This window comes from Rhincodon typus, chromosome 27 (assembly GCF_021869965.1).
Source record: "Rhincodon typus isolate 14 chromosome 27, sRhiTyp1.1, whole genome shotgun sequence".
NCBI lineage: Eukaryota > Metazoa > Chordata > Chondrichthyes > Orectolobiformes > Rhincodontidae > Rhincodon > Rhincodon typus.
This window is the reverse complement of record NC_063358.1, coordinates 40,921,004-40,943,045: the sequence shown is the minus strand read 5'-3', so window position 1 is coordinate 40,943,045 and position 22,042 is coordinate 40,921,004. Positions and strand designations below refer to the sequence as shown.

At 41.5% G+C, this 22,042-nt stretch overlaps 1 protein-coding gene across 1 annotated transcript in view; it reads right to left on the bottom strand.

The window, feature by feature from the left end:
• Window positions 1–22,042, bottom strand: part of adgrb2 (adhesion G protein-coupled receptor B2) — a 683,435-nt gene that overhangs the window by 365,657 nt on the left and 295,736 nt on the right. The window contains exon 8 of the mRNA XM_048613298.1: window positions 3,539–3,703. Within this exon, the coding sequence (XP_048469255.1) occupies window positions 3,539–3,703 (165 nt within the window). The remainder of the gene's footprint in view (window positions 1–3,538; window positions 3,704–22,042) is intronic.

Here is a 22,042-nt window from a genome sequence, read left to right as displayed (position 1 = left end):
AGTTCACCCTCTTCCCCTTGGGAACCAACACTCACTGTTGGTCCCAAACCATCTTTCCTGCTGCCAGACTCAAACTCCAATGTCCTCTGCCTTTACTGAAACACAACCTCAAACTACCTCTCCCAAACCAAACCAAACCAACCCTGAAACCCTCTTATTCCACTGCTAACAGATTGGATACCCATTCCTTTCTCACCCACTGCCAATCCTGATTTTTCTCACCACTCCCAGCCTTCCTCCATAACTTACCTGGACACTTTGCCACCAACCACTTCCCACCTAGCATTGTACCCACCTGACACTATATCCCATACCCATCCGGCACCCTACTCCCACCCATATAGCATTAGACCCCTGACACCCTACCCCTATCTTACCTGGCATCCCGCCATTCTGTTTACCTACCCATCTGGCACCCTACCTCCTAACATCAAACTTACCTCATGTACTTATCCTTTGACTGTAGCTTTCAAAGTGGCTGTCTGAACCCTTAAATTCCAGAACACAGCAGTTAACTGCTGTGAAAAGGGGGCATGATTTGCCTTGACTCGATAATCCTGCGCTATGAAAGGATAGTCAGAATGGAAGCATGGCTCTGCATTTCTGAGGAAGCCTTGAGTGGAATTTCCTCTTTTAAATGTGGAGCTCCGCTCTTTCCATAAAAAAGGAGGGGAGGAGTGAAATTGCCTCTCCTCGGAAAACCTGGCCCAGCAGCTCATTTGGGTCTGAAAGAAAGGTATCATAGAATCATACAGTTCATAAGAGGCCCTTTCACCCATTGAGACTGTATCACCAAAAATGCACTACTACCTACCTAGTCCCACTTTCCTGCACTAGACTCATAGCCTTGAATGTTATTACACTTCAAATATTCATCCAAGTACTTTATAAAGGTCATGAGGTTAGCTGTCTCAACCATCCTCCGAGGCAGTGCATTCCAGATCCCCACACCTCTCTGAATGGTTCTTCTCAAATCGCCTCTAATCTCAGAGGAAGAGGTACTTTTTTTTAACTACCTTTGTTGCATAAGGAAGGGGATGCAATTCATCCTCCCCACCCAGTTTGGGTTACCTGTAACAAACTGGGGAATCTTGGCAAAGGTCTGGTCATACCACAAGCTATAGGTGCATTGTTGTGTGGAAATACAATGTAATGATGATAGCAGAAATGTGGCTCAAACAAGGTTAGGGCTGGATGCTGCATATTCCTGATAAAAGGCATTCAGGAACAATAAAGATATGCAGGTTAGATGAATTGACCATAGGAAATGCAGGGTTACAGGAATAAGTTAAGGGATATGATCTGGGTAGGATGCTTTTCAGAGTGTCAGTATGGACTCAATGGGCCAAATGGCCTGCTTCCACACTGCAGGGATTCTATGATAAATACTGGCCTTCCCAGTGATATCCACATCCCATAAGTGAGTAAAAAATGTTAATATGAGAGTAATTCTTCTCCTCACCCAGAGAGTGGTGAGCCTGTGGAATTCATTACCATAGGAATTAGTTGATGCCAAAACACTGAATGTATTCAAGAGGCAATTAGAGTCAGCACTTGGGGTGAACGGGATCAAAGGTTATGCGGAGAAAGCAGGATTGGGCAATTCAGTTGGACGATCAACCATGATTGTGAAGAATGGCAGAGCAGGCTCGAAGGGCTGAATGGCCTCCTCCTGCTCATTTCTTCCATATTTTCTATGTATTAAGGAAGGAAGGAGGAATGATGGTAGTATCAATTACAGACAAAAAAAAAGGATATCTTGGTGAGGGTGAAGTTTAATTATAACTAAGAAACAATTGAGGAACGATATAGTGATTGGAACGAGGTCGGCCATGTGATTCTTATTGAGTATGAGTTCCCTGATTGGGGTTTTTAACCTGGGCCAATCAGGGAATCCTGGCTGACAGATATAAACAGGACTCCAAGGGGTTCTCCTCACTCTAGGAACTGGCTCTGAGCTGGCTGGTGTACATGTGTACATGTAAATAAAGGGTGACGGGATACCGACCTCCATGGAGTTATTTCATGCATCATACTGCTGGGTGCATTCTACAGACTGCATACCAGTGGTAAAGATATAGAACAACAAATTTAAATTGGTAATCCTAATATTAGTTGGGATGGTGATTATGTAAAGATTGACGAGGGAAGAGATCGAAATGTAGTGAGGAGAATTTTCTCCACTAGTATGCTTCCAGACTGAATGAAATTTCTCTATCTGATTCTGGGGAATGTGGGTCAAGTAGTTCTATGACAGGAGGGAAACTTTCAGAGGGAGAGGGATCATAAGGTTAGATTTATATAAAAAAAAATACAAGGAGCAATCCAGATAAATCTAATTGAATGACAGTAAGAACATTTTAATAGAATGAGAATGGATCTGGCCCAGATAAACTGCAGTCAAAGAATAGCAGGCAGAACTATAAGTAAACAACGGGCTGCATTACAGGGTAGATAGTTCACATAGAATCAAGACATATTCCTATAAGAAGGAAGGACAAAATATCTAGCGCTCTTTGGATAGCAAAAGAGATAGAACAAAATAAAGCAGAATAAATGTGCACATTAGATAACTGGTTGATAATATAGTGTAAACCAGGCTGTATATAGAAAATTCAGAGTGGAAGTTAAAAAAGTAAGAACAACAAGCTGAGAGGATGAGCGGAGACTGATGTCTGACAGCTCTTGACACTGTTGGTAGATGCCAAAGAAGATCAGGCACTTCTTCACAAGGACAAATTAAACACAATTCAAAGGGCAAAAAAAATCAAGCTGTTGCTATAAACAGTTGGTCCCATAGGGGCACTAACATGGACATGAAGAAAGATTTTCAGCTGTACATTTAATTTCTATTTCTTGTAATTATAATATCATCTTAAATTGCACAGCATGAGTGTAAACTGTGCATATCCACAATTTTAATTATCGCTTCCCTAGAGACTGCAAAGAATGCATGCTATTTACCAGTCATGGTGTTAACATAGGTGAGCTCTTTAATCTGATGATTTATTATGGATTACCATCAGACTAGATGCAATGTTGAATTTGGTTTAGTAGTATTATCGCTGGACTGTTAATCCAGAGACCCAGATAACGTTCTGGTGACCCTGGTTTGAATCCCGCCACAGCAGATGGTGAAATTTGAATTCAATAAAATATCTGGAATTAGGAATCTAATGATGACCATGAATCCATTGTCGATTGTTGGGAAAACACCCAGCTGGTTTACTACTGTCCTTCAGGGAAGGAAACTGCCATCCTTACATGGTCTGGCTAACATGTGACTCCAGACCCACTGCAATGTGGTTGACTCTGAATTGCCCTCTGGGCAAATAGAGATGGGCAATAAATGCTGCCTAGCAGTGACGCCTTCATCCCAGTAATGAATAATAAATAATTTATCTGCTTAACTCTTTTTCTTCCAGGATGTACACTAAGGTAACATCCTGAACCAAAATGGCCAAGGTTGGTGAAAAAGAATAAGCGAAAAAATTTAAGCATGCATTTAAATAAGTAATAATAAGTACAATTCTCCTACCTGGGCATCTTTTATGATTGCATGTCCTGACCTCTTCCCCTGATCCTTCACATGGGTAGCCTTTGACACTTGTCCCCTTGCACATACGAAGGCGTCGTTGCCAGCCACTGTCACATGTTTTGGAACACAAACTCCAATGGTTCCATGGACCCCATTTGCCATCACCTTAAAAAGAGTTTAAATTAATTCTACTCGAGCAAGAGAGCAATGATTATTAGTTGGTTTGGTCATACAGAGCTTGAGTATTCTTGTAAAAGGGACATGCCATTTATATATTCTTGCCTTGCAATCATCTGGACAGACAAAACAAAATAAATTTCAAAGGGAACATAATTTATACTGCATGATAAGCAAGGGATGCCATTTGGTTACTATGTGGACTCACGATTGAGATTTGTCTTGGAGAATACACCGGATCATAAGTATCCCTCAAACTTTAGTTTAACTGAAAATGGAACAACGTCTAGATATGTTTTTTTTGGCGCAAAGAACAGGGCCCTGTATATAAACATGTGTAGCTTCTGTTTACACATAGCGATTACGATAGCTCCGCGTATCATAAGATTGACCTAATTGCAACCATGTAAACAGGGCCACAGCCATTAGCTCACCACGTAAGCTTGATGCTGAAATAGACTGCAAAGCTATGCTCTGTGATAATGACTACCCCGATCAGATCAATGCTTGCTGTACATTTTGTAAACTCACGAATGAGATTAAGACCTCCACCTTTAGTCCTTATACGTGCCTAGTCTATAACAAATTATCCAGGAAGGTAAGATACTTCAAGAATTTGAGCAACAGGCAAAACAAGCCATTTTATCACATTGTGATGCAGTAATAACACGAGTACTTTGCTCCGTTAACAGGATGAATGCTGTAAAGCCAGAAGTCTTTCTATCTACCATCAAATGTGTAATATGATAAATGAATATGAATATGATGCCAAACACGTAAGCCATATGTTCCATTAAACTGGTAGATCATACCAAACATTAGATCCCTTTGGCTGTTTACAACAGGCACAGTCGTGACCATCCTCAACTTGTAAACCAAATTCAGAACAGCCAAAAAACGTAAAATTAAGCTAGAAGTGACAGTTTTGTTGTGTTTCATGGAGGGTTTCTCTCTGTGAAGTCTAGCGAGACATCTCACCATATCCTACCAAACTCACCTTTTTAACGTCATGCCTGGTCCCTATTGTGCTCTTCTCACCCAATTCTAATTCCATTCTACCACCTACCATTGCCAGAACAACTCACCAATCACCAGATATCCCTGAAATTCCAGCATTCCCAGCATCTATGACATCTTTAATATGTTGGAACGCACAAGTGTAGGCAATCCAATATTACCCTTTATTAGCAATGTAATGGCACAGACGCCACTAGGCCATACTGCTCACAACAAACAGCCTGACATGGCTGGCAATGCTTTATTCAGACAACCTGATTCTCTTACTCTAGTCGCTGTTGTACCACTAGGCCACACAGATGATCTCACCTCGATCCCTGTCTAAGTTACCACTACTTTGTTGCCAATGTCCACTGTAGATTTGCATCTTGTCATTGTCCATTAGGGAACATCACATACAGGTAAGCAATCAGACAATTCCAAACATGAGCTTTTATTTAAAGTCAGCAAAAGGGAATGCAAACAAAACAAACAGAAGCTGCAGTTCATCCCCACCATGTAATCGAAATGAGAACATGAAGACAAGTGATAATTTTGCATTCCACATTTGCTTGCTGAGCCTAGCTTTCATCTAGTGGAAACCATGTGCCATTCAGGTCCTGTCTGGCTTGGTGCATCCAATACTGTTGAGCTCTGTGATAAACAAGAAGAACTTCCTCTCTGTCTTCATCCTCCTGTTCAGCAAACATCTGTGTTCTTCCTGTTCCTCAACATGTATCATATTACCTCACTGCCTACTCCATGCAGAGCACAACATGCCAGGAAGATATAGCAGACTATATTGGAGGATATCCCGAAATTTGCCTGTGAGAGGGCAGTGGTGAGCTGCCTTCTTGGACAGCTGCAGCTCATGGTAGCTATGCATAGTGCTGTTTATGGGATTTTGACACAGTGACAGCAAAGGAAGCCAAGATAGTATTTGACTTGGAGAAAAAAAAAGCTTGCAGGTGGGTACATTTCCTATGCATCTGCTGCTCCTGTTCTTCTCAGTGATTGAGATTGCAGGTTTAGAAAATGCTGTCACAGAATGTTGATGAGTTGAGTGAGCGCAGCTTACAGGTGGTACAGTCTACTGCCACTGAACTGGTGGTGGAGAGCGTGAATGTTGAAGGTGTCGTATGGGGTGCCAATCAAGCAAGCTGATTTGCCCAGATGGATTTGAGCTTCAAGTGTTGTTAGAACTGCACACATCCATGGAAATGAGTATTCTGTGACTCTCCTGAATTGTTCCTTGTAAATGGTGTACAGACCTTGAGGAGTCAGGTGTTGAGTTCCTTGTTGCAGAATTCCCAGTTTCTCACCTGCCCGTGTAACCACAGTATTTTTATGACTAGACTGGTTCAGTTTCTCATTAATGGTAATGGCCAGGATGTTAACATTGGAGGATTCAGTGATGCTAATGCCATTGAATGTCACTAGGCAAAAGTTGGATTCTCTTTTGTTGGATGACATTGCTGGACACTTGTTGGCAATTATTAGGGTGAGCAATGGCCTAGTGATATTATCGCTAGACTATTAATTCAGAGACCAACATAAATGTTCTGGGGATCTGAGTTTGGACCCCACCGTGGAAAATGTTGGAATTTAAACGCAACAATAATCTGGAAATAAGAGTCTACTGAGGACCATGAAACCATTGCTGATTATCAGGCAAAAACTCATCTGGTTCACTCATGTCTGCTGTTTTTACCTGGCCTGGACTGCACTTGACTCCAGACTCACAGTGGTGGGGTTGACTCTTAACTAGTTTCTGGTCAATTAGGTATGGGCAAAAATGCTGGCCAGTCAGCAATGTTCACATCTCACGAATGAATGAAAAAAAAGCCATTCAGCCCTTTGAATCTGCTCTACCACTCAATTTGATCATAGCTGATCATAGAATTCAGTAACCTATTCTGGCTTTCTCCCCATACCTTTCATCCCCTTAGCTGTAAGAACATATCAAAGTCCTTTTGAAAAGAGTCAATGTTTTGCCTCAACTGTTTTCTGCGGCAGACAATCCTGCAGGCCCACCACTCTCTGTGTGAAATGTCTCCTCGACTCAGCCCTAAATGGCCTGCCACACCTCACCACCGCAACCAAATCCCTAGACTGTGACCAACATTCCCTCTAAGCTGCACGGCGTTTTGATGTTCTAAGCACGGCAATTGTCATTGGCACTCTGATCACAGTCTTGACCTCCAATTTAGGACGTCGCTGTCACACATGGACCTTTATGGCCCGTGTTGTCATTAAGGAAGAAAGAGGAATGCTGACTGTGATCCTTAATTCTGGATTCCCTGGTAATTGAGAGCATCCTTCCTGCGTTTACCCTGTCTAGTCCTGATAGAATTTTATAACTTTGCATGAAAGCTGCCCGCCGCCCCACCTCTTCTAAATTCCAGTGAATATAATTCCCAATCCATTCCGTCTTCATCTGTCAGTCTTGCCATTCTTGGAATCAGTTTGATAGATCTTCACTGCAATCTCTCCATAGCCAGAACATCCTTCCTCAGATAAGGAAGCCAAAACAGCACACAATACTCCAGTGTGTTCTCACCAAAGTCTTCTTCAATTACAATGACAATTTACAACTCAAATCCTCTTGCTAGAAACAACCAATATACCATTTCCTTCTTCACTGCCTGCTGTACCCTGAATACATACTTTCAGCTACAAGTGCAAGGACACCCAGGACACATTTCACCTCTCCTTTTCCCAATCTATCAGATAATAATCTGCCTTCCTGTTTTTGCTGGCAAGGTGAATAACTTCACATTTATCCACATTGTACGTCATCTTCCACGCATTTGCCTACTCACCTAGATCACAAGTATATATTCTGAATAACTAGGGTCAAAACACTAATCCTTGTGGCACCCATTAGTCACTGTTGTCATTCGGAAAATTACCCATTTATTCCTACTTTTTGTTTCATTTCCGCCAACTAGTTGTTTATCCATGTCAGTACACTATCCTTAATCCCATGAACTTTATTTTACATGCTAATCTCTTATGTCCTCGCAGTTGGTTTTTAGAGTGAAGCAGCCTGAAAAGATTGTCCTCAGAGACAGCATCACAGTGAAGCAGTCTGGGAAGAGTGTCCTGCATGTTAATTAGAAACAAAGAGTGACATCACAGGAAAACGGAAGTATCTTATACTGCAGGAGTAGAGGTCCCACAGGAGAGAGCTCATTTGTACGTAGAAGGTAAGGTCAGATAAATATTTACAACTTCTATCACTCATAGTTTATTAGATATTTTTATGGCTTAGAATTCTAAGAGCTGTATACCTTGGTATCAAGGAACCGGAAGGAAGGGCCCCAGAGAAATTGATATTATTTGATATTAAGCATCTCCAAAAGTTTAATTTAAAAGGTTAAGTCGTGGACAGAGAGCTCAGAGTCATGGTTTGTTCCTCCAGATCAATATGGGAAGCTGAGATCATTTCCAGTGCTAAGGACCAGCATGTGAGCAGCAAGTCTCTCCAGCTCCAGAAAGTCCAGGTTTTGGAGCTACAGTGATGGATGGGGACACTGTGAAGCTGAGAGAATCATGAATACAGAGATGCAGTCACACCACAGGCTAAGATTCCACAGGTAGAAAGGGAATGGATGACCACCAGGCAGAGTAAGAGACAAGGCAAGTGGTACAGGAATCATCTGAAAACAAGCATACCACTTTGCATGCTGTGTGGGAATGTCCTCTCAGTGAAAAACAGCAATAGCCAAGTTCATGGCATCGCAGAGGAGGAACAAAAAGTGTGGAAAGGCAATAGTCATTGGGGATTCAATTATAAGGGGAATAGATAGGCGGTTCTGCGACCACAAACAAAGCTCTAGGATGCAATGTTGCATTCCAGATGCTACAGTCAAGAATGTCTCAGAGTGGCTACAGGACATCCTGAAAATGGATGGTGAACAGCCAGTGATCGTGGTACAAAGACATAGGTAGAAAAAAGGAATGAGGTCCTAAAGCAGAATATAGGAAGTTAGGAAGCGAGCTGAAAATTAGGACCTCAAAGGTAGTGATCTTAGGAATACTATCAGTGCCACATGCTAATCAATGTAGAAAGAGCAAGATATATCAATGAACACCCCTAACAAGAGAAGATCTAACCGTTGCCCTTTGACATTACCACTGCTGAATCCCTCACTATCAACAGCGAGGGCTTAACAGTAACTAGAACCTAAACTGGGCATATAAATAGTGAATCCACAAGGACTGGTCAAATGCAAAGAATTCCGTGTTATACAGAAACAGAAATGGAAACAGACCCTTTGGTCCAACTAGTTCATGCCGAACATAATCTTTATTCATTCACGGGATGAGGGCATCGTTGGCTAGGCAGCATTTATTGCCCATCCCTAATTGCCCAGAGGACAGCTAAGAGTCAACCATATTGCTGTTGGTCTGGAGTCACATGTAGGCCAAATCAGGTAAGGATGGCAGTTTCCTTCCCTAAAGGACATTAGTGAACCAGATGGGTTTTTCCTGACAATTGATTCATGGTCATCATTAGATTGTTCATTCCAGATATTCGTTGAAGTCAAATTCTACCATCTGCCATGGCGGGATTCAAACCCAGGTCCCCAGAACATTATCTGGGTCTCTGGATTAACAGTCCAGCGATAATACCACTAGGCATCGTCTCTCCTAATCCCAAACAAAACTAGTCCCACCTGCCTGCTCCTGGGCCATATCCCTCCAAACCTTTCCTATTCATGTATTCATCCAAATGACTTTTAAACACTGTAATTGTACCTTCAGCCACCACTTCCTCGGGAAGTTCATTTCACATGTGAACCACCATCTGTGTAAAAAATTTGTCTTTATGTCTTTTTTAAATCTCTTTCCTCTCATCTTAAAATGTGCCCCCTAGTCCTGAAATTCCCCATCTTAGGGAAAAGACAAATACCATCAACTCATATATCTATACCTCTCATTATTTTATAAACTTCTATCAGGTCACCTCTCAACGTCCTACATTCCAGTGAAAAAAAGTCCCAGCCTATCCAGCCTTCCTTTATAACTCAAGCCTTTCATACCTGGCAACAACCTGGTAAATATCTTCTGAACCCTCTCCTGCTTGATAATATCCTTCCTATAACTGGGCGACTAGAACAGGACACAGTATTCCAAAAGAGGCCTCAACATAACGTCCCAACTCCTAAACTCAAACGACTGAGCAATGAAGACAAGTGTGTCAAAAGCCTTTTTAACCATCCTGTCTATATGTGACGCAAACTTTAAAAAATTACATACCTGCACCTCGAGGTGCCTCTGTTCTACAACACTACCCAAGGCCCTACCATTAATTGTATAAACCTTACCCTTGTTTGAAGTACCAAAATGCAATAACTCGCATTTATTCAGATTGACCTCCATCTGCCATTTTTCAGCCCATTGACCCATTTGATCAAGATCCTTCTGTAATCTTAGAAAACCTTTTTCACTGTCTACAATGCCACCAATTTTGGTGTTATCTGCAAATTTACTAACCATGCCTTCTATAATCTCATCCAAATTATTTATATAAATAACAAACAAAAAAGGACCCAGAACTGATCCCTGTGGAACACTGCTGGTCACAGGCCTCTAGACCGAAAAGCAACCCTCCACCTGAAGAAGGATCTAGGCCCGAAACGTCAGCCTTCTTGCTCCTCTGATGCTGCTTGGCCTGCTGTGTTCATCCAGCTCTACACCTTGTTATCTCAGATTCTCCAGCATCTGCAGTTCCTACCACCCCCTCCACCATTACTTTCTGTCTCCTGCCATTATGCTAATTAGGTATCAACTGGTAAACTCATACTGAATCCCATGTGACCTAACTTTACTAATTAGTCTGCCATGTGGAACCTTGTTAAAGGCTTTACGAAAATCCAAATAAACAATGTCTACTGCTCTGCCATCATTAATCTTTTTCGTAACTTCCTCTAAAAACACAATCAAGTATGTCATACACGATTTTCATCACACAAAACCATGCTGACTATCCCTAATCAATTTTTGTCTCTCTAAATGTCCATAAATCCTATCATTTATAATCACCTCCAACAATTTACCCTCAACCAAAGTCAGACTCACAGATCTATAGTTCCCCAGTTTCTCCTTACAACCTTTCTTAAACAAAGGTATAACATTAGCCATCAGTCATCAGATGCCTCACCCATAGTTATGGATGATGCAAACATTTCTGCAAGGGGTCTCATAATTTCCTCCCTTACTTCCCACAACATTCTGGGATACATTAGATCATGTCCACGAGATTTATCCACCTTTATATTCAGATATTTCTCATATAACGCAATAGTTGTGTTCTTGTGTGACCCCACACTATAGAAAATTGCCACAGAAAATCGCGTTATAGGGAAATCGCTATAGAAAATCACTGTACTTGTACAGCAGGAAGTTCATGTCATCCAAACGGCGTCCACTATTCATCAATTGCATTACAGCCAATTCGCGTTAATGAAACGTGCATTATAGCAGAAATTCCTGTTCTCTAAGACCTCCCAAACCTCCTCTTTTCTAATGTGAACTGTCTTTAAAACATCAAAGTTTACTTCTCTGCATTCTCTAGACTCCATTTCTTTCTCCACAGTCCACCTCTTGTATCCCCATTGGTCCTTTGTAGATGGACAGTCATGAGTGTGATGGAATACTCTTCACCTGCCTTGATGTGTGCGGCTCCAACTACATTTAAGAAGCTTGACAAATTTCAGGACAAAGCAGCCCAATTGAGTAGCCTGTCATCAACCACCTTCAGCACTCACCCCCTTGACCACCCGTGCACAGTGACAAAAGTGTTTACCACCTACGAAATGCACTGTGGAAACTCACCAAGGCATCTCCAATAGCACCTTCTAAATTTTCAATCTCTACCAGCTAGAAGAGAAAATACAGCAGATGCATGGGAATATCACCATCAGCAGGTGCCCTTCCAAGCCGCAAACAACCCTGACTTGGAACTGTTCCTTCACTGTCACTGCCAAAATCCTGGAACTCTCTTCCTAACAGCACTGTGGTTCTCCCTACACTCAAAGGACTGCAGTGGTTCAAGAAAACAACTCACAACCACTTTCCCAAGGCCAATTAGGGATGGGCAATAAATGCTGGCCTGGCCTGTGATAGCCCATCCTATGCACAAAAGGAAACAAAAAGCCCGATGATCTCCTGCGTGACTGCTTGTAGTTATATTTTCCAATCACAGTACTGTCATAAAAGAGGCAAAATGATTTAAGATACCTTTGAAATTTTTCCTGCCTCCAGACCATGACTCTTGTTTCTGTGCAGCTGTGTAAAATCAATGTCAATGATTAAGGCTGGCTTCCTAAACTGAATTAGACTGGAAGAATTTTTTTAAGCTGAGACAATCAAGAAGTTTCATTAGATATTGAATATTAATTGCAACATTTTCAAAGATAGTAATGATGCCACAACTGGTGTAAAAGTATACATATGAATCAATCCTGAAGCAGGACCTGCAAGGCTTGGCTGATTCCTTAGTTCTTAAAATCCAGTGAATTTAGATAGGTCCTCACTGTAATAGTGGTGGCTGTCAGTCATAACTGACTGGAAAGTGATGGGATAATTTTCCAATGCTCATGGTTTCCTATAGGGAAAGGATCAGCTTCCACAGCTGGGTCCGCAGGTGCAGAACAAGGGGCTATGAGAACCAAGCCAAAACATGAACAGAGAAGGAAGGAGTCTAGAAGAATGTCCAGCGTTTCAGTTTATGAGGACGTCTTGATCACAACTACACTCAGGAGACCTTCAACTCATGAAATGCACAAAATTTCAACAGTCACAATGTGAAGCTGAAAAGGAGTACATTAGCTTTTGTGCAGCCCAAGGTCATGGACCTGAAAAATCAATGATAAAGGTTTACGCTTCTGCCAGGAAAGGTAGCAGTCATAGGCAATGTTCTGAAAAAAAAATATCGGTGCACAGATTTTCTCTCCGTATGGTTTGATATTATGGAAGTATTTGGCTGAGTTTGTAATGTTGTTTCCTCCACTATAGAAGCTGTTAAATGGAAATGCTCTAAAAATGGTAAGATGCTCATAATGCATTAAAGAGATACTTTACCAATGATGAACTACTCATTCATCATGAGATAAATCATGACATGAAGCTAGTGTGTGGCACTTTAAATTATAGGAATGGAACAGTAATCAATTAGGTCAGGGATTATGCTCAAGAGAAGCCAACAGCATTTATATTGTGTATCCTGATCAAGAATCAATATAATCATGTGCAGAGAGAAAGGGAATGCTTGGAATCATTTTTAAAATTGAAAAGTTTTGTCAGTTCTTCTTGGGTGGAAATTTCACACTAGCTACAGATCATAAACTTGCGGTATTTATTCCGGGTCCAAAATCTGCAACATTGAATTGGCAACATCAAGGATTCATCAGGAGGCTTCACCTCCCGCACAAAGTAATAAAAGAATTAAATTTCGTAGTACAAAGGAAAAAGCTGTTGTTTCACATTATAGTGATTGGAATAAGGTCAGCCAGCTGGATTTCATAGAATACGAGTTCCCTAACTGAGGCTGTTAACCTGGACCAATCAGGCTGTCCTGGCTGACAGATATAAACAGGAGTGTCGGGGTTCTGCTCACTGTAGGAACTGGCTTTGAGCTAGGTGGGTCAGTGTCCTGTCGAATGTATGTGTAAATAAAGTGTGACATGGGGACAGATACTGGCCCTCATGGAGTTATTTCACACATGAAAATTCAAATGTAGGCAATATTCATAAGAGTTGTACATAAGGACTTTCTGATCACTGAAACTGAAACTACAGCTGAAACCCAAAAGGCATACTTTCAAGAACAATCTATGAACAGACTTTGAGTGGTTGAGACAGTGAATAGATGAGAAACCAGAACCATTTCACAATTGATATGATGAGCTATCGTACGCTGCACTGTGTAATAATATCTCTGAACAGGTTGAATAAAAAAGGTTAAAATATAAAAATAAATAAAGTGAAATTCTGGGAGGATTTAGTGTGAAATTCATAGCCAGCAATATTGTTCATTGACTTTGTCTAAACAGTGATCTCGAATCATTGGTTAGTAATTTGTCAAAACTGCAGTCAAGTGAGCCACTAAAAAATCTTTATAACCGTGATGATGACTAAATGATTTATTTTAGAATTTGCATACAAACTCGTGTGTAAAGGAAAACATTTCGTCCAAGAGAGGTGGAATAGGTTAAAGAAAACATAAAAGTTAACCATTAAAAGATAATTAACCAGGAATGTACACTCAGAAAAAAAATGACATGAAGATTGGTGAAGGGACAGGTGGTGTTGAAGAAGCAGGGAGAGGGCAGAAGCAACTTGGATAGACTAGAAAAGTAGGTTAAGAGGTTGCAGATGGAATACAATGTGGGATAATGTGAGGTTATGCACTTTGGTAGGAAGAATAGACGGATAGATTATTTTCTAAATGGGGAAAGTCTTCAGACATCTGAAGCACAAAGACAGTCAAGAGTCTTAGTTTAGGATTCAATTAATGCTGAAGCATTCGTACCAATCTTCAACCAGAAATATCCAGTGGTCCCCAACATCACAGATGCTGGTTTTCAGTCAATTTGATTCACTCCACATGATATAAAAAAAACAGCTGGATACTGCAAAGACTATGGGCCCTGATAACATTCTGGGAATTGAACTGAAGACTTGCCCAAGCCAAGCTGTTCCAGTACAGTTACAACACTGGCATCTAAATGACAATGTAGAAAATTGCCTAGGTATGTCTTGTACATAAAAAGTAAGACAAATTCAACCCAGCCAGATATGCGTCCCATCAATCTACCCTCAACCATCAATAAAGCAATTGCAAGTGTCATCAACAGCGCAATCAAGTAGGACCTGCATCACAATAATCTGCCGAGTGACACCCAGTTTGAGTTCCATCAGGGCCACTCAGCTCCCAACCTCATCAAAGCCTTGGACAAAAGAGCTGAATTCCAGAGAGAAGGTGAGAGTAACAGCCTTGACATCAAGGCCACATTTGATTCAGTGAGGCATCAAGGAGCCTATGCAAAACTGGAATCACTGAGAATCAGGAGGCAAACTCTCTACTGGTTGGAGTCATACCTGGCACATAGGAAGACTGTTGTGGTTGTTGGAGATGCGTCATTGCAGCTCCACGACATCTCTGCAAGAGTTCCTCGGAGTAGTATCCTAGGCCCAACCATCCTCAGCTACTTCATCAATGACCTTCCCTCCATTATAAAGTCAGGAGTGGGGATGTTTACTGATGATTGCACAATATTCAGCACCATTCATGATTCATTAGATACTGAACCAGTACATGTTCAAATTTTCAAGATCTGATAATATCCAAACTTAGGTCGACAAGTGGCAAGTAACATTTGTGCAACATAAATGCCAAGTGTTATGATGGGGAATGACCCAACCCCTCTGATAATTCAACTAAAACACAAGGCCCAATCTGGTGTAACTGGAGTAGGGGATCACCTCCAATAATTACCCCCAAAACACCCAAAAAAGCTTGTCTTCCCCCTCGTAATCTATTAAAATAATGGTTAAAAGAAAGAAAATCCCTGATCTCCACTTTACAAGTAACAAGGAACAATTTATTTATTTAACTCAACAATCAACAAGTTAACAAAATTACGAAAACCGACAATTCCTTTGCTAAGTTTATAACCAGTTTTGTCTCCTGCTGTCTTTCAAAGAGCTCTGACAAATGCAACATGTAATTTTCCATGAAAGGCTAAAGATCACTAAATCATCTATGTAGACAGCACAATTATTCAATCCTGCCACAACTCTTTTCCTAAGTCTTTGAAATGTGGCTGGTGTGTTCTTCATACCAAAGTGCATTACAAATGCAGAAACGTCTTTCACTCTCTCTGACAAAGGTACTTGCCAGTAACCACAGAGCAAGTCTAACTTGGTGATATAAGTGGCTTATCCAACTTTTCCCACAAAGTCCTCCAGCCTTGGAATTAGGTATGAGTCCGATTTAGTTATGGTGTTGACATTCCGATAATCCACACAGAACTATGGAGTACCGTCAGGCTTCGGATCCAACACAATCGGTGAACTCCATTCACTTTGACTCAACTTGACGACGTCTTCTTGCAGCATCGCTTCCACTTCCTTCTGTACCTGCACAGCTTTAAGAGGATTAAGCCTGTAGGGGTGTTGTTTTATTGGAACAGCATTCCCTACTTCAACCTCATGCATTACACTACTAGTCTTCCCCATTCTAATCCCACATATGTCTTCATATTTCTGCAACAAGCCTTTCAATTCAGTTCTCTGTTCCTTAGATAGCTAACTAACTTATTCCATTCTCTAACAACTTCCTCATTATTTAACTTACTTTAACACACATCGTTTCCAAATATCAACTCAAATGAAGTAAACTGAGTCGATCATCTGGGGCATCTCTAATGGAAAACAATACAAATGGGATACCTTTATCCCAATGATTTCGGTAATCCTGGCAATAAGCCCTCAGCATGATTTTTTGAGGTCTGATGTCACCTTTCCAATGCTCCCTGGGATTCAGGATGGTATGCACTTGATTTAAAGTGTTTGATGCCTAAACTATCCATGACCTCCTTAAATAGTTTGGCAGTAAAACTGGACCCGTGGTCTGACTGAATCTCCCTGAGTAGGCCATAACCGTAACATGTAAAGAAAGCAGCCAACTCTTCCACAACCCTTTTTGCCTTGACATTCCGTAATGAAATTGCATCCGGAAATCTGGTAGACACATCCATTATGGTTAGCAAATACCGGTTCCCACTTTTGGTTTTAGGGAGGGGACCCACACAATCAATCGTTACCCGCAATGAAAGGTTCTTCAAATGCGGGAGTTGGTATCAGAAGTGCTGGTTTTATTAGTGCCTGGGGCTTTCATACTATCTGACACGTATGACAGGTATGGCAAAATTCAACTACATTCTCATGCAATTCAGGCCAATAGAAGTGCTTCTGTATTTTAGCCTGAGTCTTCCTCACTCCTAAACAGCCTCCTACTGGTAATTCGTGTTCTACCCACAATATGTCCTCCCTGGATGCTACCAGCAACACTTCAGCCCATGTCTCTTCTGCATTAACCTGCTGAGGTCTATATTTTCACCTTAGGATTCTACCCTTAAGGTAATAACACTTGGGAATACATTCTGATTCCTTTTCTGAGTAAGCTTTATGATATAGATCTTTTATTGCCTCGTCTTTTCGTTGTAACTCCATTAGTCTTTCGGAACTAAACACCTCTGCCTGATCCTCTACCTGTTTAGGTTCTTTCTCTACCATTTCGTCAAACAGGGTGTGAGCTAAGTGGACTTCAACTCCTTCGTCTTTCTCTTTGGCTTTCCCCTCTTGCATAGTCATAGCTATGACTATGGGATCTTGTCACCACACAGTCCAGAAAAATTCCAGGGGATTTTCCTTCTAACTCATCAGTTCCCTGCTTTTCTTTCAGCTTCTCCACTACAAGGGGTGTCACTCCCACTTTTAATCTTGCCAGGTTGTTTCCAAGAACCTGTAACTGACACTCTTTCAATCACTCCCACTTTCACTTCCCCAGTTTTGATTGGATTTTCCAACCTGATCTTACACAGGGGAACGCTGTCTGTTCTATCTATTTTCTGTTTTTCTATCTATTCCACAAATTACCACTCTCTCGGGTAACATTTCAGAAAGAATGCATATACTTTCGTCTCTTACTATTACAGACTGATTAGCTCCTGTATCTCTCAATATTTTAAGTTCTTTAGTTTCTTCCCTCTGTTCTTCCTGAGCAAACCTTACCCACAAAGGTGAGGTCTTTGTAGAGATCGGGCACAGTCTCACTATCCAGCCCGTAAATAGGCTGTGCACTCTTCTGCAGCTCCTCAACTTCTTTTGGGATTTCCTTCACTACCTCAACTAATCCCCCTGGTTTATCATATTTTACCACATCCTTTTTCCCAGTGCCTTTCTTAAACCGCCAGCACTGTGACTTTGTGTGTCCCACCTTATTACAGTGGAAACACCTGAGGCCTCTTGCCTCCTTTTCACCATTTTGCGTCTCTTTTTTCGCCTGTGGTAAACTGTTCCCAGTGTGATCTACTTTTGTTTTCCGTTGAAGGATCTCCCTTTCTCCCAAATTTCTCACAGAATGAAATGGCTGTCGGAAGCTAAATGTCGATTTGTGTACTAATACATATTCATCCACCATCTCTGCAGCTCTTTTCTTTGGTAACTTTCTGTTCCTCAATATGAGCTGTTATCATCTCTGAAAGTAAGTTTTTAAACTCCTCCAACAGATATTTCTCCAAGATCCTCATCTGTCTTTTCTATCTTTAATGGTCTCATCCATCTATCGAAGTTGCCATGTTTAATTCTTTTAAACTCAACATAACTCTGACCTGGTTTCTTCATTATGTTTCTTAACTGTTGTCTGTATGCATCTGGTACCAATTCGTAGACACTCAAAATAGCCTGTTTAACCTCTTCATAATCTCTTGGCACCTCATCTGAGAGTGCTGCAAATACCTCACTAGCCCAGCCTACCAATTTAGTCCGAGTTAACATTACCCACATATCCTCTGGCGAGTTCATCTGTTTAGCCAATTTCTCAAAGGAAATGAAAAAGGCTTCGACATCTTTTTTCATTGAATTTTGGTTTTGTTTTGACATATTTGTACACATCACTTTTAGGTTTTTGGCTACTATTAATCATAGATCATAGAATCCCTACAATGTGGAAACAGGCCCTTCAGCCCAACAAGTCCATGTTGAACCTCAGAGTGTCCCACCCAGACTCATCCCCCTATAACCCACCTAATCTCACCTCCCTGAACACTATAGGCAATTTAGTATGGCCAATCCACCTAACCTGCACATCTTTGGACTGTGGGAGGAAACCGGAGCACCCAGAGGAAACCCACGCAGACACGGGAAGAATGTGCAAACTCCACACAGACAGTCGCCCGAGGCAGGAATCAAACCCGGGTTCCTGGCGCTGTGAGGCAGCAGTGCTAACCACTGCGCCACCGTGCCACCCCTATGAACTTGCTCATCCTCACTTCTATCTTGTACTTTTCCTTCGGCCATTTGAAGTCGTTTTGCATCAAGTTCCAACTTCATCTTTTCCAACTTGAACATTCTTTCCCTTTTTTCTCTCTCTCTTTCTCTGTTCCTCTCCTCTCTTTCTCTTTCCTCTGTTTGTAATCGTAATTCAAATCTTCTCGCCTTCCTTTATTCTCTAACTCCAGTTGTCTCATTTGCAATCGAAGTTTTTCTAACTCCACTGCACTTACCTGCTTCTCTGATATACCTAAGTGCTTGACTAGCTCCATTACATTTCAGCTTTCCTCTTGTCCCTAGTTAAACCCAATTCAAATCTGTTTGTTAATTCTAGTAGTACATCCGTCCTCTGTCTTTCTAAACTTTCTTGGCAAATTTGGGAAGCATCTTCAAATCCCAGAACCTCTTTAACAATGTTAAGAGCCATTTCCTTCACTTTTAATTTAACCAACGACAAGTAACCGAACTTAAACAGATTTTACGCACCTAAGTTTTAATTAAAGATCAATTCACTAATCCATAAGTCTATGTAAATCTGTCCAAATCCATTCAGAACTCGTACACAAACCATCCAAATCCTGAACTCAAACTGTCCAGATCCTGTGCTCGATCTGTCCAAATCCATCCAGATCCCAGACTCCATCTGTCTAAATCCATACAGATCCCAGACTTGAATCCCCAATTTTTGTTATGACGGGGAATGGCCGAACCCCTCTGATAATTCAACTAAAACACAAATCCCAATCTGTTGGGTTCCATCTCAATCATGTTGGGACCAGAGTCCTAGTAAATCACACAACTAGGGTCTTTAAACTAAATCCTGGGGGTTGAGTTCAATTGTACGGAAAATTAGAAAATCAGTGATACAGGAGAAGGTCGGATTTCAGGTTACTAACGAGGCTGATTGTTACCAGATAATAAAAGGGACAGAATATGAGAACGTCATATTCTACCAAGGAACCATGAAAGCAAAAGGAAATTCGATAATAGAGTAAACTTAAAAGCTTTATATCTTAATGCACAAAACATTTGGAACAAGGCAGATGACCTGATGTTGCAAATTGAGGTAACTAAGTATGATCTCATGGCCATGAAGGAAACATGGTTACAAGAAGATCAAGACTGGAAACTTAACATTCAGGGATATTTAAACTTTCAGAGAGACAGGCAGGGTGGAACAGGAGGTAGGGTAGCACTATTAATAAGAAATGAAAGGAGGTCAGTTGTGACGATGATCTAGGCCCGGATGATGCAGAATCTATTTGGGTGAAGGTTAAAAAAAAACCAAGGGAAAGAAGGTACTGAAAGAAGTAATATACAGACACACAAACATTAACCACACTGTGGAAAAGTCTGTATATCAACAAATAATAGCAGCATGTGAAAATAAAGCAATAATAATGGGTGACTTTAATCTTCACATTGATTGGGTTAATCAAATTGGAAAGGTAGCTACAACAATGAATTCATAGAGTATATTAAGGATAATTTCCGAGAACAATATGTTCTGGAGCCAACAAGGGAGCAGGTTATCATGCATCTGGGAATGGGTCATGAGGCAGGTTTAAAAAATGACTTCAGATTAAAAGATCCCCTAGGAAGTAGTGATCATAACATGATTGAATTTGATATTCAGTTTGAGAGTGAGGAACTTGGGTCAGAAACATGTGTGTTTAATTTAAATAAAGGGAATTACAAAGAAATGAGAGTAGAATTAGCGAAAGTGAACTGGGCAGGTAGAGTTGCAGGAATAACAATAAGCAAGGGTGGCTCGGTGGTTCACACTGCTGCCTCACAGTGCCAGGGACCCGGGTTTGATCCCTGCCTCGGGCGATTGTCTGTGTTGCGTTTGCACATTCTCCCCGTGTCGGTATGGGTTTCCGCTGGGTGTTCCGGTTTCCTCCCACAATCCGTAGATTTGCATGTTAGGTGGATTGACTATGTGAAATTGCCCATAATGATCAGAGATGTGCAGACTGGTGGGTTCCAGGGAAAAGGGACAGGGGGATAGGTCTGGGTGGGATGCTATTCAGGGGGCCAGTGTGGACTTGTTGAGCCAAAGGGCCTGTTCCAACACTGTAGGGATTCTATGAAGCAGTGGCACACATTTAAAACAGTAATTCATGCAAAAAATTCATTCTCAGCAAAAACACATCCCAGGCAGCATGGTGGCTCAGTGGTTAGCACTGCTGCCTCACAGCGCCAGCAACCCGGGTTCGATTCCACCCTTGTGTGACTGTCTGTGTGGAGTTTGCACATTCTCCTCATATCTGCGTGAATTTCCTCTGAGTGCTCCGGTTTCCTCCCACAATCCAAAGATGTGGATTGGTTAGGTGGATTGGCCATGTTAAATTGCCCGTAGTGTTCAGGGATGTGTAGATTAGGTGGGTTACAGGGGTATGGGTCTGGGTGGGATGCTCTGAGGTTCAATGTGGACTTGTTGGGCCGAAAGGCCTGTTTCCACACTGTAGGGATTCTATGATCTATGAAAGCAGGGATAAACCAACCATAGCTAGTAAAGTATTAACTTTAAAGAAAACTTAAGAAAGAAGACTCCACTTACTGGAACTTCGAAGAATGATCTCTGTGAAACATACAGGATTCTTAAAGGGCTTGACAGGGTAAATGTTGAATGGATGTTCCCCCTCATGGGAGAGTCTAGAACCATAGGGCGTAGTCTCAAAACAAATGAGGTGCCAATTTAAGCCTAAAATGAGGAGTAATTTACAGGGAGGCGATGGCCTAGTGGCGTTATTGCTGGACTGTTAATCCAGAGACATAGATAACATTCTGGGGACCCGGGACCCAGACTTGAATGCCACCATGGCAGATGGTGGAATTTGAATTCAATAAATATCTGGAATTAAGAATCTAGTGATAACCGTGAATCTATTGTTAATTGTTAGAAAAACCCATCTGGTTCACTTATGCCCTTTAGGGAAGGAAACTGCCATCCTTACCTGGTCCAGCCTAAATGTGACTCCAGACCCACAGCAATATGGTTGACTCTAACTGCCCTCGGGGCCATTAGGGATAGGCAATAAATGCTGCCTAGCCAGTGATGCCCTCATCCCGTGAATGAATAAAGAAAAAAAAATTATCTCAGGGGATTGAGGGTCTGGAGCTTCTTGTCACAGAAAGCTGTGGGGAGAAATCCTTGTGCATATTTATGGCCGAGACAGATCCATTCTTAATCAATAGGGGAATCAAGGGTTACAGGGAAAGTGCAGGAATGTGGATGTGAGGAATGCTGGAACAGCCATG